This window comes from Takifugu rubripes, chromosome 22, assembly GCF_901000725.2.
Source record: "Takifugu rubripes chromosome 22, fTakRub1.2, whole genome shotgun sequence".
In the NCBI taxonomy this organism is placed as follows: domain Eukaryota; kingdom Metazoa; phylum Chordata; class Actinopteri; order Tetraodontiformes; family Tetraodontidae; genus Takifugu; species Takifugu rubripes.
In genome coordinates, this window is record NC_042306.1 from 14,955,646 (window position 1) to 14,982,849 (window position 27,204).

Below are 27,204 nucleotides of genomic sequence, written 5' to 3' on the forward strand. Positions count from 1 at the left end.
GTGGAGGACTGCATTGTATGTGGGTGATAGGAAGTGCCTCAGGCCACCACCTCTGTTCAAGGATGGTTTCTCCAATTTAACATGGATAGCTTCCTTAACCCCCCTTTCAAACCAGCGGTCTTCTCTGGCCAGTATCCTTACTTGGCTGTCCTCGAAGGAGTGCCCACTCTCCTTTAAGTGTAAGTGGACTGCTGAATCCTGACCCGAAGAGGTGGCACGTCTGTGTTGTGCCATTCTTCTGTGGAGAGGTTGTTTGGTTTCCCCAATGTACAGTTCCTTGCATTCCTCCTGGCACTGTACAGCATAAACAACATTACTTTGTTTGGGTCTTGGTGTCTTGTCCTTTGGGTGTACTAACTAAGGACAAGACACCAAGCTCTCCCCAGCGACTTCAGAACTGAAGAAGCCTTCTGGATAGAAGGCGAAACGTCTTCAAGAGAAGAAACCCAGTCCAGTTGACAGAGAAAACTACCTTGGATACAATGACCTGGATGACTGAGAATTTACACAGACAGCTTTAACTGGTTCTGCACCAGTATCCCAAAGCTCCACCAAAGCAACCGACATTCAGGCTCTGTTGGTAATTGCTTCAAAAAGGCCTGAAAATGTCTTTTTGTTCATTTGAAGATTTATTTATTGACCTGTTATCAAATTTTCTACAATCCTTGATTTAAATCCCCCATGAAATTTTCAATTAATCCTGATGAATGAAGAACAAACAGAGCAGAGAACCAAAGAATTCTAGTGGTATATTTTCTTGACTGCACATAATAGTGATCACAATATTTAAATTACAATTTTGTTGTTTTGTAGCCTTTCTAAGACTGAACAACGGGTTTCTGGGTAACACTGAGGTCTGTGTCCAGAATCTGTGAACCCAGAACCTGAACTCTTAAAGAGACTCTAAGGTAAACATAGTTCATGAGTTCTCGTGACTTTATTGGGCTGTAAACTTGATCGGTGTTGCAGCAAATTTGCATATTTGTCAGAAGGGATGACACCACTTTTGGACACAACTCTGGGAAAGAATTCTCGAAAGTGAACTTTTCTACTTCCAGCCGGATCTCAGAGTTACTTTCAAAGCTGCTTCACTGATGCTTGGCCTTTGTGTTACTGCAGCCGTCCACTAGAGGGCGCCCACTGTGTTCTGGGATCACTATTCTCTCACACTCACTTTATCTGTGAGGCTATCAGAATTGTGCATTTATCAATAAAAATCACTGTTCAAGGATAAATGATTATAATCCACACACGACCCAATCAAACATCAGCTTCAGGTGTGGGTGAACTGGCCGAACTGGTCACACCTGAGGAACCAAGGCTGAAACATTGTGGTTGACAGCAAAATTGTGCTGGTGATGCTGTAGCTCAGAGGTTGACACCATGGTTCCACCTTCTGGCTCAGATGATTGTGGACATCTTTGGGGAGATGCTGGAGATTCTTCTTCTATTTTGGAATTTTCCATTACATTTTGAGATGACGTGAAAGCAAATGTTTGAGGGAGCAGTAAAGGTCAATAATCTGTTGAATGAAAAATGTATCCTGCTCTTTTAAAGCCTTCGATTGGGATTGTGTGTGGATCAGCCACTCAGAAACAACCACCCCATATTACAAGTGTCCACACTCTCAGACGTGCACATGGTTTCTGTCTCATCCTGTAAACTCCCAGAGGTTGGGATAAAGTGGCACATTTACAGAAACTGAGCATTAGTCGCCCTGCTGTGTCAACACGTGCAGATAGAAAATGTAAAGCTCCCGCCGGCTCCTTCGAGTGCTTTATGACTTGTTTATAGAGCAGAAATTAAACACTGAAAAGGTCTGAGACAAAACACCGTGAGCCCCCACATGACAGAATAACTTCTCAGGGAATGACTAACAAATTTAGGATGGATGCGATTCTTGAAAGAAATGAACGATTAACGGTGGACGTGACTGAAACAGACACAATGAGTAAGAAAGTTGGCTACCAACAATGTTCACCTCTGATGTACCTGAGCTGAGAAAGACAAAGACTATTCTGAATGGAAAAGGTCCGTTATTGATGAAACACTTTATTGCAGCCGGATAAGAAATGTTAAAAAGCAGCTGAAACATCCAACTGAGTCTAGAGCGCCACCTAGTGGAGCCAAAACCCAAACATTGAACAGAATAACGAAAAATAAACAGAAACGTTTTCAGGGGTCCGACATAATTCCGAATATATTCTCCGGGATATGCACCAAGACAACAATATAATATTTGTAAAACCCCAGAAAAGTTAGACTGTCGATTCTGTGGTTGTGGCCAAATAAATTTATGACTGTCATATTTTCAAAAAGTAAGAATTTATTGCAAATATGCTCAAAATCTTCCAAGAAATAAAAGCGTGTGTACCACGTGATCTTGGCATTTTTGAGACGAGCTCAACGAACATGTTCGTTCTCCCCATAAGATGGCGCCTGGTCCCGCTGGCGTGGCCGGGTTTTGAAGCTCCCTCCCCGTCAGAGGCTGACCTTCTTCCCCCGATGACGGTTTCCTGGAGGCTGGCAGAGCCGGGGCGGACGCGTCTCTGCAGCGGGATGAGCTGAGAGGCAGTCGGGTGGTGAGACTCGTTCCGGTCGTCATGCTGTGGTCCGGGCTGGTCCACTGAGTTCTCGTCTGATTTCCGCGGAAGACCGGGCGGCGCCGGCGGAGACTGGTGAGCGTGTGCGCGGGCAGCTGGGCTCTGGGCCGGGAGGAAGAAGTTGTGTTTTGCTGCTGGTGGGTGACGCAGTACTGCTGCTCCAGTCCTGCCTCATACGTGTCACTCCGCGGGGGGAAACGTCACGGCGGAGTCCGCAGCGAAAACAGGAAAGTTCAGAGTCTCCGCGCTCGCTGCTTCTGTGCGTCACAACGATTCAACGACTAAACCCAAATTTACACCATGTTGTCAGTGTTTTGCACGTCGGCGTGTCCATATTTCCATCAACGAGCGAGTTTTCTACAGAAAACTTGTCTTTCAGGTGCTCCTCACGTCAGGCTGCGTTTATGTGCTGTGGGAATTTGGACGACTTAAAAATACACAGTAGATGTTTTGATGTCGAATTAAATACTGCGTCATTCCGTAGTTTAAGTCCCGGGCTCTTTATGCTACCGATACCTGTAGATTAAACACAAACAGAAAGAAAAAACATTTTTTCCACGGGAGGTTTTTTGGGTTGGGATTTAGACTGTTGCTCTGACTCACCAGTATCACAGTCACCTACCAGTTTGGGACTTTATGCTTCCTGTATTTATTCTTTTATGAGTAAATATAAAGCAAAACATAACAGAAATCTGTGATCTAAGAGAAATCAAAATATATATAGACACATATATAGAGTTATAATTGTTGTTGCAGGTCCGTGGCACCACTGTTTGATGTTTGACCCATGAAGGAAATCCTCCGTTGCTGAATCGGTGGCAGGATTGTGACAGGACAAGTCAGAAGATGGAGGGTCCAGGTGTCGGCACCAACGGACCCCTGCCTGCACCCAGGAACTCCGTGAGCTCCACCACTGGACCACCTCTGCCTCCAGATCAGCTGCATGAAGAGCCGCAGTCCTCGCTGACAGATCTCATCCACATGTGGATTAAATTCGGAAAGACTTTTGCCATCATTTTTCCGATATATGTGTTGGGCTACCTTGAGTTCAGCTTCAGTTGGGTTCTGGTCGGACTTGCCATGTTGTTCTATTGGAGAAAAAACCATGGCAACAAGGACTACAGGATCAACCGTGCCTTAGCATTCCTGGAACACGAGGAGAAAGCCGTGAAGCAAAGCGTGCCCACCACGGATCTTCCACCATGGGTAAGTTATGTTGCTGATGACCTTGTCACGACTGTGTGACACATTTGTTTCAAACGCCTTTTTTCCTGTGCCTTCACTTCCTGTCAAATAGTCAGCATTTGAGGGGTGCCCTTCTTATCTATAAAGACAAACACTGAGACATATCTAATGAAAATAAACACTTCAAAAAGACCTTCATCAAACGGCACAGCGGTAAAATGGAGCTAATGTTGTTTGATTTTATGCTAAAAAGACGCAACCTGTTCTTTTTGCCTGTGAGGCAGGAGGCCACACACCTTCCTCATAGCTGCCATTCCCTCTCGGCCGACTTGCTCTCTGCTCTTGGCAAGTTTATCCAGCCTAAACTTCTTGTCGCCAGATATTTATGGAATTCTGGGCACAATTGGGTGTGTGCACATGAGCTGGATTTGTGTCTGTGAGCCACTTGTAGAGGGAAAGTTTACTTTAGCTACGATCAACAGCAAAAGATTTAACGAGAAAGAAAATGAGAATAATCATTTGTGATTAGTGACGATTCTGCTCAGGATTTTCCATAATCATGGCATGGTGGTGGATCGTTTGTTTGGCCGCTGGTATTGTTGCTAGGTTGACTTTTAGAGGCTCTGAATGCAAACCTGAGGCACTTTAACGCCCAGCGTGACGGTGCGTACGTCCTGTTCATGTGGAAGGGTAAGGTTCTGTCTGGAGGGTAATGTCAGCAGAAACTGCCCCTCCTGCCTTGATGGCGAGTGTCACATCAACATGTCTGTTATCACAGACCTCGAGAAGCCCAGCGCTCAGCAACAATGATGAGAAGCTGCAGCCCATAAAACAGACACAGCTTGTCGGGGTTTCAGTCGGCGAGCTTTAATGCTACCCAAGTCCCAACACTGTGACGGTTCCACCTCGATGGGACAAACCTTACGGTGCTGATGGATTTTTCATCGTGTCCTCTGGTAGTCCACGTTTACAGCTGATAGTCTGTCCTCGTCCTTCGTGGAAGACGTTATCTGCTTCACCTTTGTCACGCTAACCTCAAAACGGCGTGATTAGTTGCCGGTATAGTCCAGGAGATGTAAGCAGTTTTGCAGATGAATTAATTAATTGGTAGCTTTCTCTTGTTCCCTTTGACAGAGTTGAAGTTGTTGCTTAAGCCTAACTTTTGTCAAATATCCATTTTTTGGGAGACACTTTATTTTGCTCCAGTACACTAATACGAGTGCGTTAACATAAAGACTACTTATTTATACACTTCTGCTATCATTTAAAGTGGTAGCAGCTCTTGATGGTGACAGCTGGTCGAGCATCCTTTGAAACATGAACATAAAAACCCCCCTGAAGGAAAACATTAAAATATTTAGCGCGTGTTTTAAGTAGGCAGAAGGTGAGCGAGCCAGTGTCAAAAATTGTTCTTTGACAAAATTTGAGAAAATATTTTATATGAAATCTAAAGTGAGGAACATTTGGAAGGAATGGTGCGTGGATTTCATTTTTCTGGACCAGTTTTTGTAAGGAACCCAATGACTCAACTTACTCTACCAGAAAATATGCATTGAATGAGGCCAAGAACGCCTCAGGTAACACTGCTTCAGCTCAATGAAATGGCTGTACAGAGAAATGCTACGGTCCCTTTAAATTCATTGAAATCAAATTCTAATTTTTATGCATATCCTGCTAAATATGGTCAGACTGGGGTTTGCCAAAAGTGTCTGCAGTTTTACGTGACAGAAAAGGACTGAGGGGTATCCGTGTAGCTTTGGTTATTGAGTGATTCACTCAGGTAATATGTGTGTCTGTGTTGCAAGGCTCATGATGAAGGTATCAAGGTGAATATGAAACTGGGTGTTCCCAACTTAAGCTAAACCTTTTCTCCAGACAAGGACATGCAAATACAATTGTGTCATACGCCTTTCAGCCAACTGGTGTCCTTTATACTCTGGGTGCTCCTGTAACACGGGGAGGTTGGCCTCACTGATGGTCCAAAGGGTGAAAAAAGTTGTGAAGGGGCATATAAAGGTTTTGGGGCTTTTGTCTGTGAAACCAGTTCACATATTTATCCCCTTAAGTCTTGGCTTTGATGGATACTGTGTAAGGCACTGAATGGCTTTCAAGTGTACAAAGCTTTGAAGAATACCAGAAAGAGTTGGTGCTTGGATAAATCAGCCGAAAACCCAAATAATAACACAAACCAAACCAATATTACAACACATTGGAAACACAACTGAGGACTTATTGTTAGCCAACTAAACAAGCACTCCAACAAATATGAGCAAAATGCCACACATAAGGGAATTTGTCCTGGACAACATTTATCCACTCATTCAGTCATTCCTGGAAAGAACAACCGTAGAACAGTGGGAGTCCTTTGTTCTTGGTCGTCCTGACGATGCCACAACAATTTTAGTGGCAGAGTTGGTTCTAGAAATCATCGCAGCTCTGTCCACCTCCGTTTTAACAACTTTGAGGTCTGAGACACATACGTCTGAGGAGCGCGTCCTGTCTAAGCTGAAAAAGACTCTTCCTGGGGTATTATCAGAAGCTTTGGGAATTCAAGAGGAAGAAGACAATGATGGATTAAAGATCTTGACGGACACAATTCAGAAGGAGGTCAGAGAAAACTTGAGCTCTTCACGTGCCAGCAGTGAAAAAGGTACCTCCAACCAGAGAATCACCCCGACCTCCAGAATCAATGTCATGATTGTCCAATTTGTGGAGCTTTTCAAACGTTTTTCAGAAAAGATCACGACTTTTATTGGCCCTCGTCCACATAAAACCAATATTGAGCGTATTCCAAGTTCAGGAGAAGGCTTACTTCTCAAGAACATAAAATCACCCATTGCAGCGGGGATCAAGGAGGAAATGGACTATGAGTTTAAGGACATCTTCAGGCCTCTGATGGCAGATCTTCCAGAAGCTGAATGTAAGGAGTTACATCATGAAATATCGGGGGAGATTGAGATCGTGGCCGTAGAAATAAGCACCTTGTCTAAGAAGAGCCCAGAAACATTAGCCGTCAAACCAGCTGGGAAAAAAATCAAATCGTTTTTCGCCAAGTGTTTTGCCAAAGTTTGCTTAATGCGAATATTTGACAAGCTGGAGAAGAAACATCCCACGCAGACTGAAGACAAGAGTGAGTCAGTGGAGACGATACTGGAGAAACTTTCAACCCAGTTTCTGGATAAGGAAGATGACAAGGCTCAACGTGAGGATGCCTTAGTCCAGGTGTTCACGGACTTGTCTGGGAACAAGGTCTTGGAATTCAACCAAGAACTGAGTAATGAAATTTACCGCCACTCGGTACCAGAAGCTGCTCCTCCCTCAGTTGAGAGGGAGGTTCAGAGTGAAGTCCATGCAGACATTAGGAGCAAAGCTTGGGTCTTTATGTCTTTAATGAACTGGTACCTGAAGACTCAGGTAAACTGGGTCATTGACAGGGTGACGGTGCCTTATGTGGACCAATCTGGGATGAACATGTTGCCAGCACCAGTCAGAAGCGATGAAGACGTACCTCGCCAGGAGGCACAGCGAGCTACAAACAGATCGTACGTAAAGTTTCTCATTGAGAAGGTTGTTTACACGGTGTGCTCGGATGTGAAGATGCTGCCAGCAACAATCTCTGATTTAATCAGCAACCTGGTAGAAATCATCTGGGATAAAGTCAAAGATAAGCAGTTTTACACAGACTCTGACGTCTTTAAGAATCTGGAGAAGAACATTAAGAAGCTGCTCTACAAAGTGTTGGGCTGCCCTGAAAGGGTTGTGTTTTTAATCATATGTGAAGATCCAGTTATTGTTGAACAAATCATGTTGATCATCAACAAACGGTTGTTAATGCCAAAGAAAAGGAAAAATGTGATCGTCCAGTTCTTCCTCTCACTGGGCAATGCCCTTTCCAAAGCATTCAGGCCCGCTAACGACACCTTCGTGTTATATGCAAAGCATCACTGACAAAAGGACGTGGCTCCCTTTAAATCAGCAGCTGGAGAAACCATCAGAAGCCATATGGACACAAAAAAGTCATGAATATCAGTCTACTGCAGTTTTCCAGGTTGGAACACTGGTTGGCTGTTTACTAAGAGTCTACAAAAGCATCACAATACCTCCTTCATCATGAAGCTGATGTTATTTTCTAAAAAAGAAATAAAATGACACCAAAAAGATCCAGTTTTATTTCAAGGATTCTTCTTTTCGCTGCAGTTTTGTATCAGGTTTGACCTGAAATATATGCATATATGTCTTCTGATGCCTTTACTTATTAAATACAAAGCATTTTGAATTGAACTTGCAGCATTTTATTTGTTGTCATCTTGCTTCATTCATGACCAAAACTTGTGGAGGGATTTGCCTATTTAGAGATGTTTAAATATAGAATGTTAAATGTTTGGATGCATAAATTTGCATTCATGCGGATTTTAGGAGAGTCAATTAGCCAAATCACGGAAATATAAAGATCATATAAAAAACAACACTTATAGATTAACATTTTCCTTTATAAAGCTTAAAAACAGGAAGTAGAAAAATCCCTAAAATCCCACATCTTCAGTCTTTAGGTAGTTTTTCAAAAGAAAATCCATGGGGGGAAATGGACTACAGGCTGATGCAGCCTAATCAAATTTCATAGCACATAACGCAGTTCAGTAGCGTCACATTCATCCATCTTCCTAAACACATTCCCCTTCTGGACGGTGGGGTTACTCCCTGGATGTTAATGCCAAAGAAAAGGAAAAATGTGATCGTCCAGTTCTTCCTCTCACTGGGCAATGCCCTTTCCAAAGCATTCAGGCCCGCTAACGACACCTTCGTGTTATATGCAAAGCATCACTGACAAAAGGACGTGGCTCCCTTTAAATCAGCAGCTGGAGAAACCATCAGAAGCCATATGGACACAAAAAAGTCATGAATATCAGTCTACTGCAGTTTTCCAGGTTGGAACACTGGTTGGCTGTTTACTAAGAGTCTACAAAAGCATCACAATACCTCCTTCATCATGAAGCTGATGTTATTTTCTAAAAAAGAAATAAAATGACACCAAAAAGATCCAGTTTTATTTCAAGGATTCTTCTTTTCGCTGCAGTTTTGTATCAGGTTTGACCTGAAATATATGCATATATGTCTTCTGATGCCTTTACTTATTAAATACAAAGCATTTTGAATTGAACTTGCAGCATTTTATTTGTTGTCATCTTGCTTCATTCATGACCAAAACTTGTGGAGGGATTTGCCTATTTAGAGATGTTTAAATATAGAATGTTAAATGTTTGGATGCATAAATTTGCATTCATGCGGATTTTAGGAGAGTCAATTAGCCAAATCACGGAAATATAAAGATCATATAAAAAACAACACTTATAGATTAACATTTTCCTTTATAAAGCTTAAAAACAGGAAGTAGAAAAATCCCTAAAATCCCACATCTTCAGTCTTTAGGTAGTTTTTCAAAAGAAAATCCATGGGGGGAAATGGACTACAGGCTGATGCAGCCTAATCAAATTTCATAGCACATAACGCAGTTCAGTAGCGTCACATTCATCCATCTTCCTAAACACATTCCCCTTCTGGACGGTGGGGTTACTCCCTGGATGAGTGGTCAGATCATCATAGGGCCGATGACTGGTCAGATCATCATAGGGCCAACCATTCACAGCCAGTTAAACTGTGGGAAGGACATGCAAACCCCACACAGAAAAGTCTTGCCCCCCCCCCCCTTCAGGGTCCGGAAGACAACCTTTTGCTTGCTTTCTGATTTAATGGTTCATCCATAAAAATGGTAAACGGATCTCGGAATGGTGCTGTCTAATTGTTGTCTTCTTGTCTCCTGGACCCCAGGTCCATTATCCAGATGTGGAGAGGACGGAGTGGCTCAACAAGGTACACACACTCATTCTTTCCATCTCTCTCTCTCCTGCACACACAAACAAGCCCATCTCGCACTCATTTGTTCTACATTAGCTGTTACCTTGTTAACTAGCAGAGCCAAGCAGTGTAAAAATAGCATAAATCTGGACCTCTGCTAGACTGTGACCCAGTGCTTCCACCTCCTCAGAGACTGAGGAAGAGTGGAAAGGAGCTATATAGAAATATAAGGACATGGAGGGAGGGAGAGAAGATGTTTACGAGGATCGCCGTTTGGAAAAGTTGACAGGACATAGTGAGAAAGCTCTACACAGATAGTGAAATGGTACTGGTGCCGAAGCTTACTGAGCAGTTTAGGGAATCACGTTCATCCACTTGTTCTGGCTAAAGAAGAATGATATCACTGCTTTTATCACAAAAAAGACACGGCACAATTTGCACAATGCCAGCAATATCATTCAATATACATCATTTTGCCTGTATTTCTGGAAGAAGCCATTTTAAAATGTTTTTTTTATAGGCCTAATAGAGGCAAATGCTGCTACATTACATATATCGTAATATATGTCGGTAGGAATGATACAAGGTTACATAACGTAGTAGGTGGTTTTGCATTATGACGAAAGCTCCATAGGTTTGATCTTTGGAAGATCAGTGTCCCTCCAGCATCTGTAACATCACCAAATCAGAATGAGCTCTTGCTTGACCTGTCACCATTTTCTGACTATGACATCGAAATCTGTTCAAAAATGTTTTTTTCTCCTTACAATCGCTGGTTGTCGCCTGGCCTCCTTGGCTGGGGTAAAAAGGCTTCTCTTGAGCTGTGTAATTGCTACTGAAGTGAATGTTTCTGTCCGCCCCCAGACGGTGAAACAGATGTGGCCTTTTATCTGTCAGTTCGTGGACAAACTGTTCAGAGAGACGATCGAGCCGGCGGTGAAAGGCGCCAACCCTCACCTCAGCTCCTTCTGCTTCACCAAGATCGACATGGGTCAAAAGGTAACAACACCGAGGCAGCAAAAGATTCATGTAACGACTACGTTCTCCCAACTACCTTCTTTACCAAGTTGTCTCCTTGGTAACAAGTTACTGTGCATATGTTACACTAAAGTTGTTTATTTCTACATGATCAAAAATGCCCAAGCTCCATGAAAAGCTGTAAATATTACAGATGTGAAAGCGTGTTGATGTGAACTGCCAGGCTGGTGCTGTTCTGTGTGTCTGCAGCCGCTGAGAGTGAACGGGGTGAAGGTTTACACAGAGAATGTGGACAAGAGGCAGATCATCATGGACCTGCAGATCAGGTAGGCTTTAGCCCAGAGCATAGGTGTCAAACTCTGGCCCGTGGGCCAAATTTGGCCCGCAATGTATTTATATTTGGCCCGCTAAGCCATATTAATTGACTATTAGAGCGGGCATGCCAGTATTATTAAAGCGCATGTGCTAATACTACAAGTACCAGAATGCTCTACTGGTGTTTTGGTGTGAAAATCCACACACCACATCAGTTGGTGGTGGTAATGCACCAATTTGTGGCTTGCCAACCACCACGAAAGAGGAAGTAGTCATAGCGACCTTATATGCTAATGCTAATTCTGGCACTACCCCTCTGAAAAATGATTTAAGGAAAGGCAGAAAATAGGACCTTTCTGAACAGGTAGGAGGCAGAATATCTGTTTAGATATGTAAAAGACAGACCTGCCTGTCTTGTATGTGGAGCCAATGTGCATTACAAGGAGAACAACAGATGACGCTATAAAACACAACACCAAGACAAGCACAAACACCTGGAAATGACTCAAAGGTGCCAGAAAGTAGAAGAGATGAAAAGGCATCACATTTACATTACATGAACTTACAATGGAAAAAGATTACTGTTGAAATTCAAAAGAGAAGAACTGAATGCCAGTGATGTGTTTTTTTTCATTTGAATTTCGATTTTGCATGTGTGCAATAATAAATTAGATATTGTATTGTCTTAAGCTTTGCTTGCTCCATGTTCAGTTGTTGAGCAAAACTAGTTTGGGTCCATATCAAAAGGTTCCCTGTTGTAGCTGGAGGAAGATTTCTTTCAATAAATATCAATGTTGGCCCGTGACTTTGTCCCAGTTTTGAATTTTGGCCCACTGGGTATATTGAGTTTGACACCTCTGGCCCAGAGCATTCCCAATTTCAAGTTCTGCTGAAGCCAGTCTAGCGAGGAACCGACAGCCTTTGTCAAACAGATCACCACTGCGTTGTACCTCACTACAGTTCAATCAGTATAAATCATTTTTCAATCATGACGGTTGGAGCCGTGGGAGCTCAGTGTGTTGAGGACTGTTCTGAAAGGTGGAGAAGGTGTTCTGGTAGTATGGGAGGTTCCGGAACACTTTTAGAGTAATGCCGAGGTACCCTTGAGCAAGGTAACGAACCCACAGATGCTCACATAGGGTCCTGCGATGATATCCAGGGGTGGACCTGCCTTCGCCCATATGTGTACCCATGACCCCAAAAGTGGTCGAGCAGTCAAGAAACGAAACGAAACACCCACAAAGAACCATGTGGGTCAGAATGTTGTCGTTTCTGCAGTCCTCCTCGATTCACCCTGATTGCTGCTCTGCTATTTGGATTATTTTATGCCTCTTCAAATACATTATATGGCTAAACTAGGAAGTACTGACACGTATTCTTGATGGCCGTTTCAGTTTTGTCGGTAATACGGAGATTGATGTGGACATCAAAAAATACTACTGCAGAGCTGGGATCAAAAGCATCCAGGTAAGTTTTCTAACGTTTCAATGGCTCTCTGAGTTCTCAGGAGGTAACATCTGTGGTGAGACCCTGAGTTCTCCACCAAGCGTCACGTTGAGCAGTTTAACAACAGTTAAGGATCTGAGTCGGAACGAGCAACGTTTCTTTCATCAGTTATAAAAATGTCTCATCTTTAGGTCCTAAACTGGCTGAGAAGAGAAATGTAACAACCAGCCTGTGGAAAATTTCCCCATCTGATAAAAACCGTGTGACGTGTAAATTTGATTTAGTTTCCCTTTTTGTGGATGTTGGTGGTTTGAATAAAGATCAAAAGAAGCTGCCAGTTGCAGCACGACGTGAGTCTTTAGCTCAGAGTAGTCCTCGCCACTCTGACCATGACCACTGCGTTGCCACGTGACCGCTGCTATGACAGATTTACATAAAATGTTGACCCAGGCCTGATAAAGGAGGCGCTGTCCACTCAAAGGTGGGGAGAGGATCGGCCCATATCTGCTGATTGGTGAACAAAGAAAGTGAGTGGAGGGTTTGAAAGGCTGTGTGGACGCGCTGTTTGCTTTACCTGTTCGAAATCACTGTTGCTGAGTAAAGTTTGATGATCCTCAAAAGAACCTGAAGAGAAACATCGTGCAGACGTATCAACAGTAGATCTGTTTCCTCGTCCCGCAGCCTTTCTAGAGGGTTTGTGACTGATGCAAATCTTAGTTCAGATTCCACAAATAGTTGCTGTTTGTGGAGGTTTCCTTTGGCTTCTTAAATTCCTAAAACTTCCAAAGGTCCGGGCAAGCATGTTTTCTTCTGCAGCCTGACCTGAGCAGCATGTTGCTTCCATCCATTTCTCGTTTCTTCAGGTGTTTCTGGACTTGAGTTCTTAAACTGGTCTAATTGCTGGGTTTTATCAAAAGAAACTTCTCTACTTCTTTTCACGTTTCAGTGGTCGTTTATATTTCCAGTGCGAACTTTTGTCTTCGACATTAAGATAGAAGGTTCAGCAGCCGTTTGGATGTGTTGCCCTGTTTCCTGTCTTGTGCTGGGATGTAACTCAGCGCCCACAGTGGCAGAGGGGTCGCTGAAGGTCAAACAAATCTCAGGACAGGAAGGAACATCATCGTTGAGAGTTTGTGATGCTTTGTCTCCTGTGTCCAGCTTCATGGGACGTTGAGAGTGGTGATGGAGCCTCTGCTGGGTGACATGCCACTGGTCGGCGCTCTGTCCGTCTTCTTCCTCAAGAAACCAGTGAGTACTCTGACCTTTGACCCTGCCCCCCTTCATCCTGATCAGAATGACTGGTTCCTGATCATCCAGCCAGCAGCAGTTTTATGGAGCCTCAAACCAGATTCATTACTAGAATTGACCAAGATTTCTGATATTAATAAATAGAAGAAGTAATAAAAAAAGTAGTAATAAAAGTAATAAAATGCTGCTAAATCATACTAAGTCAAGTCCTGTGGATATTTGTCGACTAACTATTAACTCACCTCTAATCTGTGCTCAGCTGAGAGAGTAACTGGTACTTTGGGTTAACCTGGGGGCTTTTTTACAGATGTGAGTACAGTGGTGTCAAACACATATTTCTTGTCCTGTCCAACGCTGCCTGGCTGCAGATTCCTCTTTGATGTCAGAAACAGCTTTCAAAGTACAACTAGCCTACAGGAAGTGTACTGTAAAAGTACCAGTTCCATCCACATTGGCAGCGGAAACATCCGCCCCCTCTTTAACGTACTGTATCTTACTCCAGTCTGTGTTTATCACCACATTCCTTCTGTCTTCCTTCCTCTGTAACAGATCACGTTATCTTCGATTCAGGCTTCAATGATGGCGTCCACATTAAAAACCTGTCCAATCTTTCCTTCTGTTTGAAACGTGCATTCTTCAATATTTGAACCGTATTGGATCTCTTCGAGACCTTGCTTTCTCCTGGCTCTCTTTGCTTGTGAAGCTCTCCAGATATCTGTAGCATCTGGGTGGGGTTCCCTGCTGAGCCGCTGTTTTGGTTTTCTTGTTGGTGTGTTGACGCTGCAGTCGTGAGGTGTTTAAATAACCCCTGCAGCTCTTCGCCTCTTCCTCTCCTTGATTCTTGTGTGTTTCTTTTAACCTCTGACTGGATCTGGCCCTCCTTTTACAGTGTAGGGTCCAGAAGACGGAGGGTAAATCTGAAGATAATTATTGATTAATCATTTATCAGAGTTATCAGTGCCAGGAACCACACGCACGCACTTTTCTTTGTTTTCTGACTCAAACATACGTATATAGTGGATCCAAAAGCCAGGTGCCCTGTGGTGACGTATTCCAACAGAGGGGAGATTTTCTGGGTTCTGAGACTCATGGAAAGTTTTTTCAGCGGCTTTTGTTTGGTGCGTACTTTCCTTTAATGGTCAGGCTCTCCGGAGGGTGGACGACTGAATGTGACTAACACTAACCACAGCCACGGTTGTGTGGTAGCAGCAATGCCTTCGCAAGCTGTTCCAGGCTATTTTGAGTTCCTATTTATCCAGTGAAATAGGAACAAATGACAAATATTCTGGAATATTTCACCACTCTCATTAACCAGATTCTATTGACCTGTTTTATTTGTGTGAACTGTTTTCAACATTTCCAGCCTCTTTCATATCCTTCGCCGTCATTCTTAATCCCTCTCAGTCACACACACACGTAGTAACACACATGTTAACACACAGACAGACTTCAACACACTCTGCTCCTCAATGATTCTTTGTTTTCCCTCCTCGAGGGAACGTGTCCAGTCGACCTCAGACACGGTGAAGACAGATGACATTCACGCATGCACACACACACACACACACACACACAGGCACACAATGCAGCTTGCACATGGGTTGGTGCATGTGTCCAGCATGAAGCACACACATGTCAGACTGATTGGTTTATTCTGTGAACTAGCTGGAGCCATGCTGAGCCGGCTCCCTCGGTGCTGAGACCTGTCATGGCCACGGTTTCATGTTTTAGCTCCATCCAGGCTCAAGTGCTGCAGTCTCTGATGTTAAAGGAGGAAGTTACAGAACACGCCAGAGTGGGTCCGTTACATGGGAATAATATTACAAAGACTCATAACATGTTGGAAAATGTTGTTTTTGGTATTCCAGCCCTGCTTTTATCGCCTGGTTGTTTCACCAGCTTTAACAAACATCATCAGAGGTGTTTAAACACCGGCTGAGGGGAGATTCAAGGGCCGATCTGGTGATGTCCTCTGTGGAGCTGTACTTGATTATCTTCATCGTATTGAAGTTGTATTCTCTTTCAGCTGCTGGATATCAACTGGACAGGACTCACAAACGTGTTGGACATTCCTGGCGTCAAGTAAGCAACTTCTGCCGAAGCTCTCAGACTAAACTTTTATCAACGGTTGTTGCACTGTGATGCGTGATGAAGGATTTATAGTTATTTTGATATGAGGGAACAACTTTGGAATGTAAACCTTTGGCCGTCTGATGAGTTCCTGTTAATGAGACGGTGCAAAGTGCAGGTGAGACTTGGTGTGGACAAGACGTACGGTGTGTTAGCAAGAATCGTTGGTGCTGCACTACTGTAGTAGCTCTCGCGGTGCTAAACTGGTAAGAAGAAACAGTGTTTAGTGAGAAACCATCTCATTTGTTTATGCTGGAATCTTATCAGCAGGAAATCTAAAACCATCCAGCCTTTTGGAGCGTGCAGAAGCGCATCCTTCCTGTTCTGTGTAATTAACTTTCCACTGGGACATCTTGTCCTGAAATCCGTCGTCTTCATCTCCAAATAACACAGTTAATCACGACCATTATTTATGAGACTGACGCAAGCGCACTAAACTTGGCTTGATTCATCTTGATTGTGGAGCTGATCGATATGAGTCCAGACGCATATGATCAGGTTCACAACACTTTCATTGTTTTACCTTCTGCTGTTGTGTCAACTTGTTGCTGCTTTAGTCTCTGAGGGCACCGACACACACGTCGGCGGTGTTCCGGAGGCTCCGCCCTGTGAAATGTGGCCTTCCTTGTTGGACAGGTTTGCTCTGGTTCACTCTGTCAGTGTGAGCGTCTGGCCCATAGCGCCAGAGATCACTTTTAGCTCTGTTCTCTTTTTCATCCGACATTATTTATGCTGAGAGAACAACAAGATTGCAGCAAGCAAGTGGGGTGACTAGTGAGACTGGTGAGACTGGTGAGCGAGCCCATCAAGAAACATGTCTTTAAAAGCCACTTTGCACTGCACAATATTGGCTTCGGCTCCCACTCATCCATGCAAACCTTCACCTGTTCTTGCTATGCAAAGTTTTCCAAGACCTGGACCAGGGTCATCTGTGTGGGCAGATGGAATGTCATGCAGGTTTCTACCGCCCCCTATAGGACGGTCTCCGTCATGACCAGACTGCTAAAACAAAAAGCTCAAACACAATCACGAAAATAACTCGGTTTAACCCAGGACCAGTGTGTACCGCTTGAGTAATTTGTTATCAGAAATTAAATTTGAACTTACAGGTATAATATGATTTGAATGCTAATATCAGACCCGACTGGCTTTGTAATTACACCCACATTTGCACACTACTTAAGTGGAGGATTGTTGAAGAATGCAGCTGTTCCCGAACAGCCAGTGCTACATTCAAGCAACGTTAAAGATTATTAAAAAAACTTAAAGTTTATCCCAGTTATAAAGAGCTCAATCTGGTTCATCTGACTTGTTCTGTCCACCCTTGTGGACAGTTTCCATGTTACTGTAACAGGGCGCCAACACCTTCCTGTCTGTGGAGCTGCTGTCTGCTAAATACAAAATAATAATATTCCTGTTATAATGTTGATTACACAAAAAGCATTTTTTTTGTTTCCTGATGAAATTCAAACCTGACAGAGCAGGTAAAACTGCTTTGGTTTAAAATGTTACACAGGGATTTTGAGGACATTTAGAGACCTACTGTGCATGTCTGAATGCATTTAACCACTCTCCCTCCTCTCCTCCTCCAGTGGTTTATGTGACAACATCATTCAAGACATCATCTGCACCTACCTGGTTCTGCCCAACCGCATCTCCATCCCTCTGGTTGGAGAGTCCCAGCTGGCCCAGCTGCGTTTCCCCGTTCCCAAGGTAACGCTGGACATGTGTTTTTGACCTTTCACTCCTTGTGATGGTTGGGAGTGTGTGGGATCTGGAGCCCTCGAGGCCTTGTTTGTCCTCAGGTTAGTTCATTGTGTTGTGTGGTATCTCTTAGGGGTCTGAGGATCCACTCTTTAGAAGCCCAGGACCTGTTGGGCAAAGACAAGTTCCTCGGGGGGTTGATCAAAGGCAAGTCAGACCCTTACGGCGTCCTCAGATTCGGGACGGAACTCTTCCAGAGCAAGGTCATCCACGAGACTGTCAACCCAAAGTGGACCGAGGTTTATGAGGTGGGTCTTCAGAAGTGTGAGAATTAACGGGAGGGAATCAGGCTAGTTCCTGTTTTACAGTTTTATTTTGGACTCCTTTATTTCAACATCAGTCAATAATATAATGTACAGCCTAGGGATTCATTATAGGTTACACTTTTTTTTTTTAATGATTAAAAGTACTTCTATTTTGTTTTTCAGGCCTTGATATACGAGAACACGGGAAAGAATCTGGAGATTGAGCTGTTCGACGAAGACACCGATAAAGACGACTTCCTGGGCTGGTACCATTTCTATAAAGCTGCAAATACTGTTCAGATCTTTGCTAAACGCAATAAAGCTCCAGCATAAAGGTTCTGCTGTCGCCTTTTAGTCTGATGATCGACCTGGCTCAGATTCAGCAGCAGCAGAAGATCGATGAGGTAATCTGAATCTCTTTGGCTCCTTTTAGCTGCAACGATTCTGTTAAACCTGATCCAAGTGGTCCTGTGATGGTGGTGACCTCCTGATATCCTTTTGTTTAGTGGTTCTCATTGGAAGATGTTCCACAAGGGAAGCTCCACCTCAGACTGGACTGGTTGACGCCTCTGGCCACGCCTGACAAGCTGGATCAGGCAAGAATTCTCACGTCCGAACCCGTTGGGTGTCGCCGGGGCCTCAGCTCAGGTCCTTGAACCATCGGCTGTGTTCTGTTTCCAATCACAGGCATTGATCAGTATCAAAGCCGAACCGCACAAGGCCAACGACGGCCTGTCGGCCGCGCTGCTGGTCGTCTTCTTGGATTCAGCCAGAAACCTGCCTGTAAGTCGAGTTCCAACTTCCCAGCATGCACCTGGGCTGTAGTTTTACTTTACTGCGTGAGGATTGTTCATCATTCTGTTTTTCTAATAAAGAGAGGCAGCAGTTTTGTCACAGAACTCCCTTTTTAAATGCACTGGGAGGCTTTATTCACAAACTCTGACGCTGTTTGATCTGCACTTTCAAACTTTGGCCCGTTTTCTCCACTTTCATGGAAACATCTGAAGAGAGCGTCCAGTTAAATGTGCTAACTTTAGCTTCAGTGACTAATCTGTTTGTCCTGAGAGTCTGGTAGTGAAGTAAACAGTGGCTAACATTGGAATAGAACTCTTTAAAGCTTCACCTTCCTCTTCTCAGCCTCCTCTTCTTCTTGTCTGCTTCTTCTTCTCCCTCCTCTGAAGAGCGTCTTCGAGGGGAACTTGGGCTTTTGCTACTTAAAAGAGAGGCGGACGGCGGGCCTCGTGTTCTGTGAGAACACCGCCTCGCTCTATCCGACCTTCTTTGTGAGTCCGCCGGCTGTTGTGTGCATCCTAGTGTAGTTTGGCCGATGGAAAGCTGTGATGCTGAAGGCTGCTGCCCTTTTTTTTTCCCCCTAAATTACATTTTTGCATGAGAATGATTCTCTAACGTGTGTGAACTTTGACAGGAGACAAAGATCAGGAACAGACAGAAAAGCTCTCTGAGATCAGAAGGATCTCTTTTTCAGTCTGGAAACACTGATTTATCTCCTGAAAACAGGTTGACACTTGTTTTGTTCCCTTTAATGTCACTGTAACAGCCTCTTACAGAAAATTCAGATTACTTAGGGATCTTTAGTATTAGAGTTAAACTGTCCTTTATGATATCGGAGCCATAAAATCAGAAATGGAGAATAAGATGATATTTTATGTGGGGGAAAAAATCAACAGTTTATCATTAGGACATTAAACTCAGTGAACGTGTCGTCATCACCATCATCATCAGCTGTGTTATAATGGCCTTTAAAAACAGCCACAGCTGGAACAAACTGCTGTATTTAAATAAGGATCGAAGCTACGACACAGGACTCCATGAACCCTTCACACGTGCGCTGTCGTCAGACAGCCATGGAGTTGAAATTTCTAGTGCCAAATTATTGTAATTTTGGGAGGCAGCAGGGTTTTAATCAGTAAGGGTGAATTCTGTGGCTTGTTCCCGTCATTGTTCCCGTCTAAAAAAAGAAAGTCCATCGTGTAAAACACAGGTTTTGTCTTTCTGGGTGGTTTATCGCTGCCAGGAGGCAACCTGTGTGCTGCTTCCTAGAAACCTCAAGTGTCTGTTTGTTTTTAAGGAATACGCTGCTTTCAGCAAGAATGAACTTGCATATTTGGTAAATGTTGGCTGGTTGAAATATTCGTGCTGTTGTAGTACCCCCAGTCACCACCAGGGTACTGACGGCGCACTTGTTAACAAGGCGGTTAGTGGTAGTTAACACTTGTTTTCAGCTTCCCTGGTGGTCTCGATGACCTTTTGACCTCCGATAGATCAATTCCTCTCTTCATATCATTGAATCCTGCAGAATTCCGACTGGAGTCCAACCTGATTATTTTGGCTGATGTTGATTATAGCAGATATTGATATTAAATATCATAATTGGACTTGTGAAAAAAAGATGGGAATGTTGCATTTCGAATTGTTTTATTTCAACGCCTTGATGGGCTTTTTGTAAAGTTCACTCGTTGCTGAATATTTTGGTCAGACTTGTTATTTAAAATGATTCAGCATGTCACCGATTCTTCAGGAAATGTAACGTTAGTAAATGTAATATTAGTTGTTAGAGAATTTGATGCGTTAAATATCAATATCGGCCTTATAAATGCAGCATCGGTCAGCCTTTGACCTCATGTCCACGTTTAAATGACATTAACCATGTGATCATCTCTCTGTCTGTCTCATTGTGACCCGATGTCTGATCATGGTGGTGGCCCTCTCCCTTTTCCCTGCATGCTCCCTTTCCCTAAATAACTTGCTGGTGTGTGTGTGTTGTTTGGGTTCTCCTGCCTTGTCCTTGGGGGAAAATCAAAGCACAATCCATTAGAGTTCAACCAAACGGGGCTGAGGAAGGCCTCGATCAATAAGGCTATCAAGGTAACGACACAGTAACGTGACGCATCCATATTTCTCAGACGCTGATGAAGAACACAGACGAGCTCAGTGAACGTGTCGTCATCACCATCCTCATCAGCTGTGTTGTAATGGCCTTTAAAAACAGCCACAGCTGGAACAAACTGCTGTATTTAAATAAGGATAAAGCTACGACACAGGGCTCCGTGAACCCTTCACACGTGCGCTGTCGTCAGACAGCCACGTAGTTTGAGCTGAAATGGCTACGAGACACCAGTCCAAAAGGTCAACAGCACCGTCACGATTTAAGCAGAATAGCCAGTGTTTAAGGCTCTAAGCCACTAACATTCCATGCAAATCGCTGATAATGTGGAGGTTTAGGAAACTGTCAATCTCCTGAAAAGTCTAAGGTGATTTCATGTTTCGACACTAGGGGGCGCTGCTGCCGCACTAACCGAAATCAGTAACTTCACTAATCTGGAAGACAATGTCTTGTGTGTTGTAAATAACAACATTGTAATCGTCCAGTTCCTTCTATTAATCAATCCTCCATTGAATCTTTTCATAGTTTAATCTTTACTTTAATTGCGTTGGTTTGCTGACGTTCCTGATGTTCCAATAAAATGTGTAACATATAATAGCACAAGAGAACTAAAATGGTTCTGCGCTATCGCCCTCCTCAGAAATGGTCTGGACACATCAGACCTGGCACATTTCCTTTTATCTTAAATAACGGTTAGACACATTTTAGAAGATCGTTAATTGCTAATGTTGCTAATGTTGCTAATGTTTGCCACATCTTTTCGTTCTAAGCACACTTGCTTTTGGTTTTTTGCTCTACAGTCGGGTAAAAGGTGACCAGTGATCCCAGTCCATTTGTCCAGTTCAGAGTTGGACACAAATCCTTCGAGAGCAAGGGTGAGACGATGCTGTGACAGTGAAGGTATCGTAGCTTTCAGGCTGCCAGCAGCGTAAAAGCTGTGTGCTTTTGCTAGAACAAGTTACTTCTACAGTTTAACATTGGTGGACCAACAGTTGTGACGGCTTTTATTAGCAGTTAGATGTGTTATTAGCAGTTAGATGTGGCCTGTGGGAGATTCTTACCTTGTTTCATTAGTTCCCTCTCACTCTTCCCGACCAGATATAAGACCAATGAACCAGTGTGGGAAGAGACTCATACGTTTTTAATTCACAAACCCCCAAAACCCAAGAGCTGGAGGTCGAGGTACTGGGAACTTCTGTCCATTCTGAAGAAGGTTGCCTCAGGTTATTCTTGACAAATGTTTTCTACGGATTTCAGGTGAAGGACGAGAAGCACGATTGCTCGTTGGGAGACGCTGACGCTGCCTCTGACCCGCCTGCTGGAGGCCGAGGACATGACTCTGAACCAGCGTTTCCCGCTGAAGAACTCTGGACCGAGCTGCACCCTCAAGATGAAAGATTGCCCTGCGGGTAGGACAAACGCGCATTGACGTGTAATTGGCGTCATTTCCTGTAAAGTGGCTTTTGTATCACCACTAAATTTGCAGACAAGATCTAATGAGATTGTGTGAAGTGAAGTGTGGAGATATGGACCAATATTCTCCCTCATTAAATCTAGTGGGGGCCCCAACGTTGACCCCTGTGGGACCCTCTGCTGACTTCCAGCGCTGGTCCGTCTGTCTAACTTTGTGAAAATGTTGTTTTTTGAACTGGCTTCTTCCTTCTGTCATTCTTCGCTCTGTATAATTTCAGGTGTTGTACTTTGATACCGACTCATCTCCATCATCAGAGGTTCCTTCGTCTCCGCTGAAGACTCAGAATTCCTCCAACCCAACCCCGAGACCCTCCGTCTCCTCTGACCCCCACAGGCTTCCAGAGGTCTCTGGTGCTCCCTCAGTGTCTCCCCAGGACCTGCAGGCCCGCCAGAGAGACACCGAAGACCCCTTTATGTCTTCTGGAAGTGCAGAAAGAAGTGTGGGGAATCTGGGTGACAACCTGGCAGACATTGGGAGGAGTACTGGCAATCTGGCCAGTTCTGGGTCGCAGCAGTATCAGCCTGGGGGGAAAGAACCAACTCCCAGCATCGCCTCGGACATCTCCAACCCGTACGCAGCTCAGGAGCTGCAGCAGAGGCTTCAGCAGCTGCAGAAGTAATCAAGAGAGATAACTGAGCGGAAGAGCGTTCCCTCTCTGGTTCTGATGGGCTCGATGTCTTCTGTGTCTCTGCAGCGGCTCCGGTCCTGGTTACTTCCCGCTGGGTCAGATCCAGCTGACGGTCCGGCACAGTTCCCAGAGGAACAAACTTATCGTGGTTGTTCACTCCTGCAGGTGCGTATCGGCATCACGTATTATTAATCTACACTATTGATTCATATTATTGACGTTAAAGAGTTTCTCCCTCTTCAGGAACCTGATCGCCTTCACCGACCATGGATCAGACCCCTACGTCCGCCTCTATCTCCTCCCTGACAAACGGAGGTCAGGCAGGAGGAAAACTCACACGCTGAAGAGAAACCTGAACCCGGTTTACGACCAGACGTGAGCGCCGTCGCTCCCACCCGTATTTTCCGGGTGTTTGCTGGCGTGTAAATGTTCTTCTCTCTGCTCACTCAGCTTTGAGTTCACGGTCTCCCTCGTGGAGCTCCACAGGAGGACGCTCGATGTCGCCGTAAAGAACGGCGGGAGTCTGCTCTCCAAACACAAAGGCCTTCTGGGAAAGGTACGGCTGAGTTTAGGATACCAAGGTAACGTCTTCAAGCTGAAACACATTAAGGTATTTTCTCTTCTATCAGGTTCTGGTAGATTTGACCCACGAGGACATCAGCAAAGGCTTCACACAATGGTTGGTCTTCCTCACCAGCACCAGCACGCCGCTCACACACTCTGAACAGCACTCCACATTCTTTACCCTGTTTTCATGACCATGAGGTGCCCTGTCCAGTTTGGAGAAAATCTAAGACTTTAAAAAAAGTCTTATGGTCACAAAAATACGGTACATAAAATTCAATTGATTGGAGCAAGACGGAGAAGAGAGAGAGAGGGAGGAGAGAGAGGGGGAGGAGAGAGGGATGGAGAGAGAGTAATGGACACAGGAGAGAGGGAGGAGGGAGGAGAGAGAGGGATGGAGAGAGGGGGGGAGAGAGTAATGGACACAGGAGAGAGAGTAATGGACACAGGAGAGAGAGGGATGGAGACAGGAGAGAGAGGGATGGAGAGAGAGGGATGGAGACAGAGAGAGAGGGAGGAGAGAGAGGGATGGAGACAGGAGAGAGAGAGGAGGAGAGAGAGGGATGGAGACAGGAGAGAGAGAGATGGAGACAGGAGAGAGAGGAGGAGAGGGATGGAGACAGGAGAGAGAGGAGAGGAGAGGAGAGGAGTGGAGGGAGAGAGAGAGGGATGGACACAGGAGAGAGGGATGGAGCTAACAGGAGAGAGAGGGAGGAGAGAGAGAGGGATGGAGACAGGAGAGAGAGATAGAGACAAGAGAGAGAGGGAGGAGAGAGGGATGGACACAGGAGAGAGAGTAATGGACACAGGAGAGAGAGGGATGGAGAGAGAGGGGGAGAGAGTAATGGAGACAGGAGAGAGAGGGATGGAGAGAGGGAGAGAGGGGTGGAGAGAGAGAGGGATGGAGAGAGGGGGGGGGGGAGAGAGTAATGGACACAGGAGAGAGAGTAATGGACACAGGAGAGAGAGGGATGGAGACAGGAGAGAGAGGGAGGGAGAGAGGGATGGAGACAGGAGAGAGGGAGGAGAGAGAGGGATGGAGACAGGAGAGAGAGAGATGGAGACAGGAGAGGAGAGAGAGGGAGGAGAGGAGAGAGGGAGGAGGAGAGAGAGGATGGAGACAGGAGAGAGAGATGGAGACGAGAGAGAGGGAGGAGAGAGAGGGATGGACACAGGAGAGAGGGATGGAGACAGGAGAGAGAGGGGTGGAGAGGAGAGGGGGAGAGAGTAATGGAGACAGGAGAGAGAGGGATGGAGAGAGGAGAGAGAGGGATGGAGAGAGAGAGTAATGGACAGGAGAGAGAGGGAGGAGAGAGGGATGGACACAGGAGAGAGAGGGAGGGAGAGAGAGGGATGGAGACAGGAGAGAGAGATGGAGACAGGAGAGAGAGATGGAGACAGGAGAAAGAGGTGGAGACAGAAAGACACAGGACTGATAGAAGAGGCACAGGAAGGGAAGGAGGGCAGCGTAGAGAGGAACAGAAACAAAATCCATCCCAGTTCAGCCAGTTCACACTGGATGGTCAGACAGGAGAAATGGAATCTGACCTTTGTTTACTGGCGGTTAAGATTGTCCCTCACAAAGACTCCGCCCCCCCCCCCATTGTCTCCATGGCAACCCCAGATGTAGATCTCCAGCTGAGCCTTTGATGTGATGTGATTTGAGGAGACTAAATGCAGAACCTTTCTCACCCTGCAGGTATGATCTGAGTGAGGACGGCCTGAGGAAGCCCCACTAACCGCCACCTTCATCACCACCACCACCACCATCATCATCATATTCACATCACACTCGACCTTAAAACACTTCAGTCTGCAGTTTGGATTTGCTTAAGTTTGGTTTTTCTATATTTGCCTCCCCTTTAAGAGGCCGAGGGGGGTCGGCTGGTTGTATCCTCAGCTTCTGCCGTAGTCGTAGCTCCACCGTGAGCCCGTTGTAGAGGACAGTCGTGGGTGTCTGCCTCCCTGTACAGCTTTGTAAATACAACAAAATAAGTCCGGCCTCTCACCGGCCAAGATAGTGTCATTTTTTTTCTTCTGTTTTTCTTTTTTTTAATGAAGAAAAAAACCCTTTAGAACAAGTGTGTAAAGCAGGTGGACGAAAGGAGCCACGGAAGAGACGAGCTGTGTGGGTTTGCGTCCCGAGCTGTGGGGGGGGGGGGGGGGGTCAAGCCGACTCTGGCACCTTCCACTTTTAGTTTCCAGCTCTTAAAGGTTCCACTTTACTTACTTTTGCTCCCAGGAGACGATTAGAGCCACAGAAATGAGTCTTCTGGTCTGAAAAATTTCTGTAGAACTTTTCGATATTTTCTGTCTAAAGATTCTGTTAAACTAATGTTTACAGAAAACCTTTTAAGTTAGTTTTCAGTTGTAAAGAAAAAAATATTTTTGTCAGACTTATTTCTATTTTTTTTTTTTCAAAAAGGGACAAAAACAGACCTCGGCTGCTGTTGGCTCTACTCGCCTTCTGTTGGGAACGAGGCCTTTATGTTTTTAAACACCTATGCACCTTGTTTTTTCTGTCTTCTGGGGATCATATTTGCTCTTTACTGCTACATAAATTCATTTACTGTAGCTGAATTTTTATTTCAAATGTATTAAAAACAATTAAAGGTGTGATGGCAGAGTTTGATCCGTCGTTTATGGACATTTGTGGTAGAACTGACAGTTTTGAATGCGTGAGATCACATTTCGGTTCCTCTGAAAAGCCGTTTGGGAGAAAGTCGCCTGTGCTGACGCGAGTGCCTCCCATGTTAGAAGACTGAGCGCTGGTTTGGACCTCGGACCCCCCCGGTTCCACTTGATTTAGATTGTCTTCTACTGTGTCCTGGTTGGCGTCCCAGTTTTATATATTAGTCAACATATTACACTGCACTGAAACTTCAAATTAAAAAAAGAAGGGGCCCTCTGACCTGAATGGCCGTTTATAATAGCGCAAGTAGAATTTCTGAAGGACAATTTCGAGACTATTCACGAGAACACCGCCTAATCCTGAATACATTGTCGGCAGTCGTGTAATCGGAGCGGCTGGGTGCAGTGACGCTGTTGGCCACTAGAGGCATCCCTTCGGCCCGCCGGTCCGTCTGTGTTTACCTCTCAGCCCCCAGCACCGCTGAACCGTGGCCAGCTGGACACGAACCACCAATTCCAGAGCCTCAACCAGCCCGAATAATACTAATGTAACCAGCTGGCGTCTCAGCCTTTGTGGATGTACCGCAGACTGTGCGTTAGCGACAGCGTAGCAAAGGTGAGGCTATTTTGTTATTTCCAGGAAAACTACAAACGCTCAATGACAACACGGCGCTTAGCTAGCGTGTTAGCTTGCTTTCCTATCCCGTGATGGAGGATTATGAACATGGCGCCTCCAAAACAAACGACGTGGCAGCGAGACACATCAAGTGTGCTTCTGTCTGCGGTGAATCGCGGGGCTCCGTTCGCCTCAAAAGAACTCCCAGGTTTTGCTGCGTCCGTGCTGAATATTGGTTCGACTCCATGACAACTCGGCTAACTTTGGTTAACACACCTGCCAGCCGTTAGCTACGTTGTTTCTTTTTTTAACGAACATTGCTACATAGATTTTAGGACGTCGTCCTGTTCCGGACAGCCAAGAGTTAATGGTGAGGTTCATTGAATGCTTTTTATGTTTAATGGCTTATGTTGAATCGCCCAGATAACCTGGGCTGAGGACTTTTCCGACGCTAGCTCGCTCGCTAGCAGCGTTAGCTGACAGTTTGGTGAATTGCCGTGGCCTTCTGACGGCAGTTCTTTGTTACCGGTCTAAAAGTGATGTTTTAGTCTTTTATTTGATTTCAACATTTGTTGAGGCTTCTTGTCCCCCTTGTCTGAATTCTGAACCGTCTTCATTT

At 44.9% G+C, this 27,204-nt stretch overlaps 2 protein-coding genes across 2 annotated transcripts; both read left to right on the plus strand.

The window, feature by feature from the left end:
* The first annotated feature begins 2,441 nt into the window (after positions 1 to 2,441).
* esyt2a (extended synaptotagmin-like protein 2a) lies at positions 2,442 to 25,970 on the plus strand. The gene is given in 27 exon segments (XM_029831158.1): positions 2,442 to 2,678; positions 3,360 to 3,809; positions 9,615 to 9,656; positions 10,506 to 10,640; positions 10,869 to 10,945; positions 12,329 to 12,401; positions 13,539 to 13,628; positions 15,655 to 15,710; positions 17,351 to 17,472; positions 17,595 to 17,770; positions 17,951 to 18,033; positions 18,123 to 18,171; positions 18,274 to 18,363; positions 18,455 to 18,550; positions 18,835 to 18,846; positions 21,484 to 21,560; positions 21,771 to 21,822; positions 21,825 to 21,854; positions 21,930 to 21,965; positions 21,967 to 22,065; positions 22,067 to 22,081; positions 22,364 to 22,761; positions 22,841 to 22,939; positions 23,018 to 23,149; positions 23,225 to 23,330; positions 23,404 to 23,453; positions 25,038 to 25,970. Coding segments are annotated over 26 exon segments (2,595 nt in total). The 5' UTR covers positions 2,442 to 2,678; positions 3,360 to 3,449; the 3' UTR covers positions 25,078 to 25,970.
* On the plus strand, positions 3,816 to 9,600 carry LOC115247955 (uncharacterized). The gene is made up of 2 exons (XM_029831084.1): positions 3,816 to 7,633; positions 8,511 to 9,600. Exons 1-2 carry the CDS (start codon positions 6,054 to 6,056, stop codon positions 8,611 to 8,613), a joined length of 1,683 nt encoding a protein of 560 aa, XP_029686944.1. The 5' UTR covers positions 3,816 to 6,053; the 3' UTR covers positions 8,614 to 9,600.
* Positions 25,971 to 27,204: the final 1,234 nt, after the last annotated feature.

Bases quoted from the DNA above. Each gene is read 5' to 3' on its own strand.
- LOC115247955 (XM_029831084.1), top strand. From the start codon at position 6,054: ATGAGCAAAATGCCACACATAAGGGAATTTGTCCTGGACAACATTTAT. The intron at 7,634-8,510 runs GAAAAATGTGAT...GCCAAAGAAAAG, and splicing joins TTGTTAATGCCAAAGAAAAG to GAAAAATGTGATCGTCCAGT.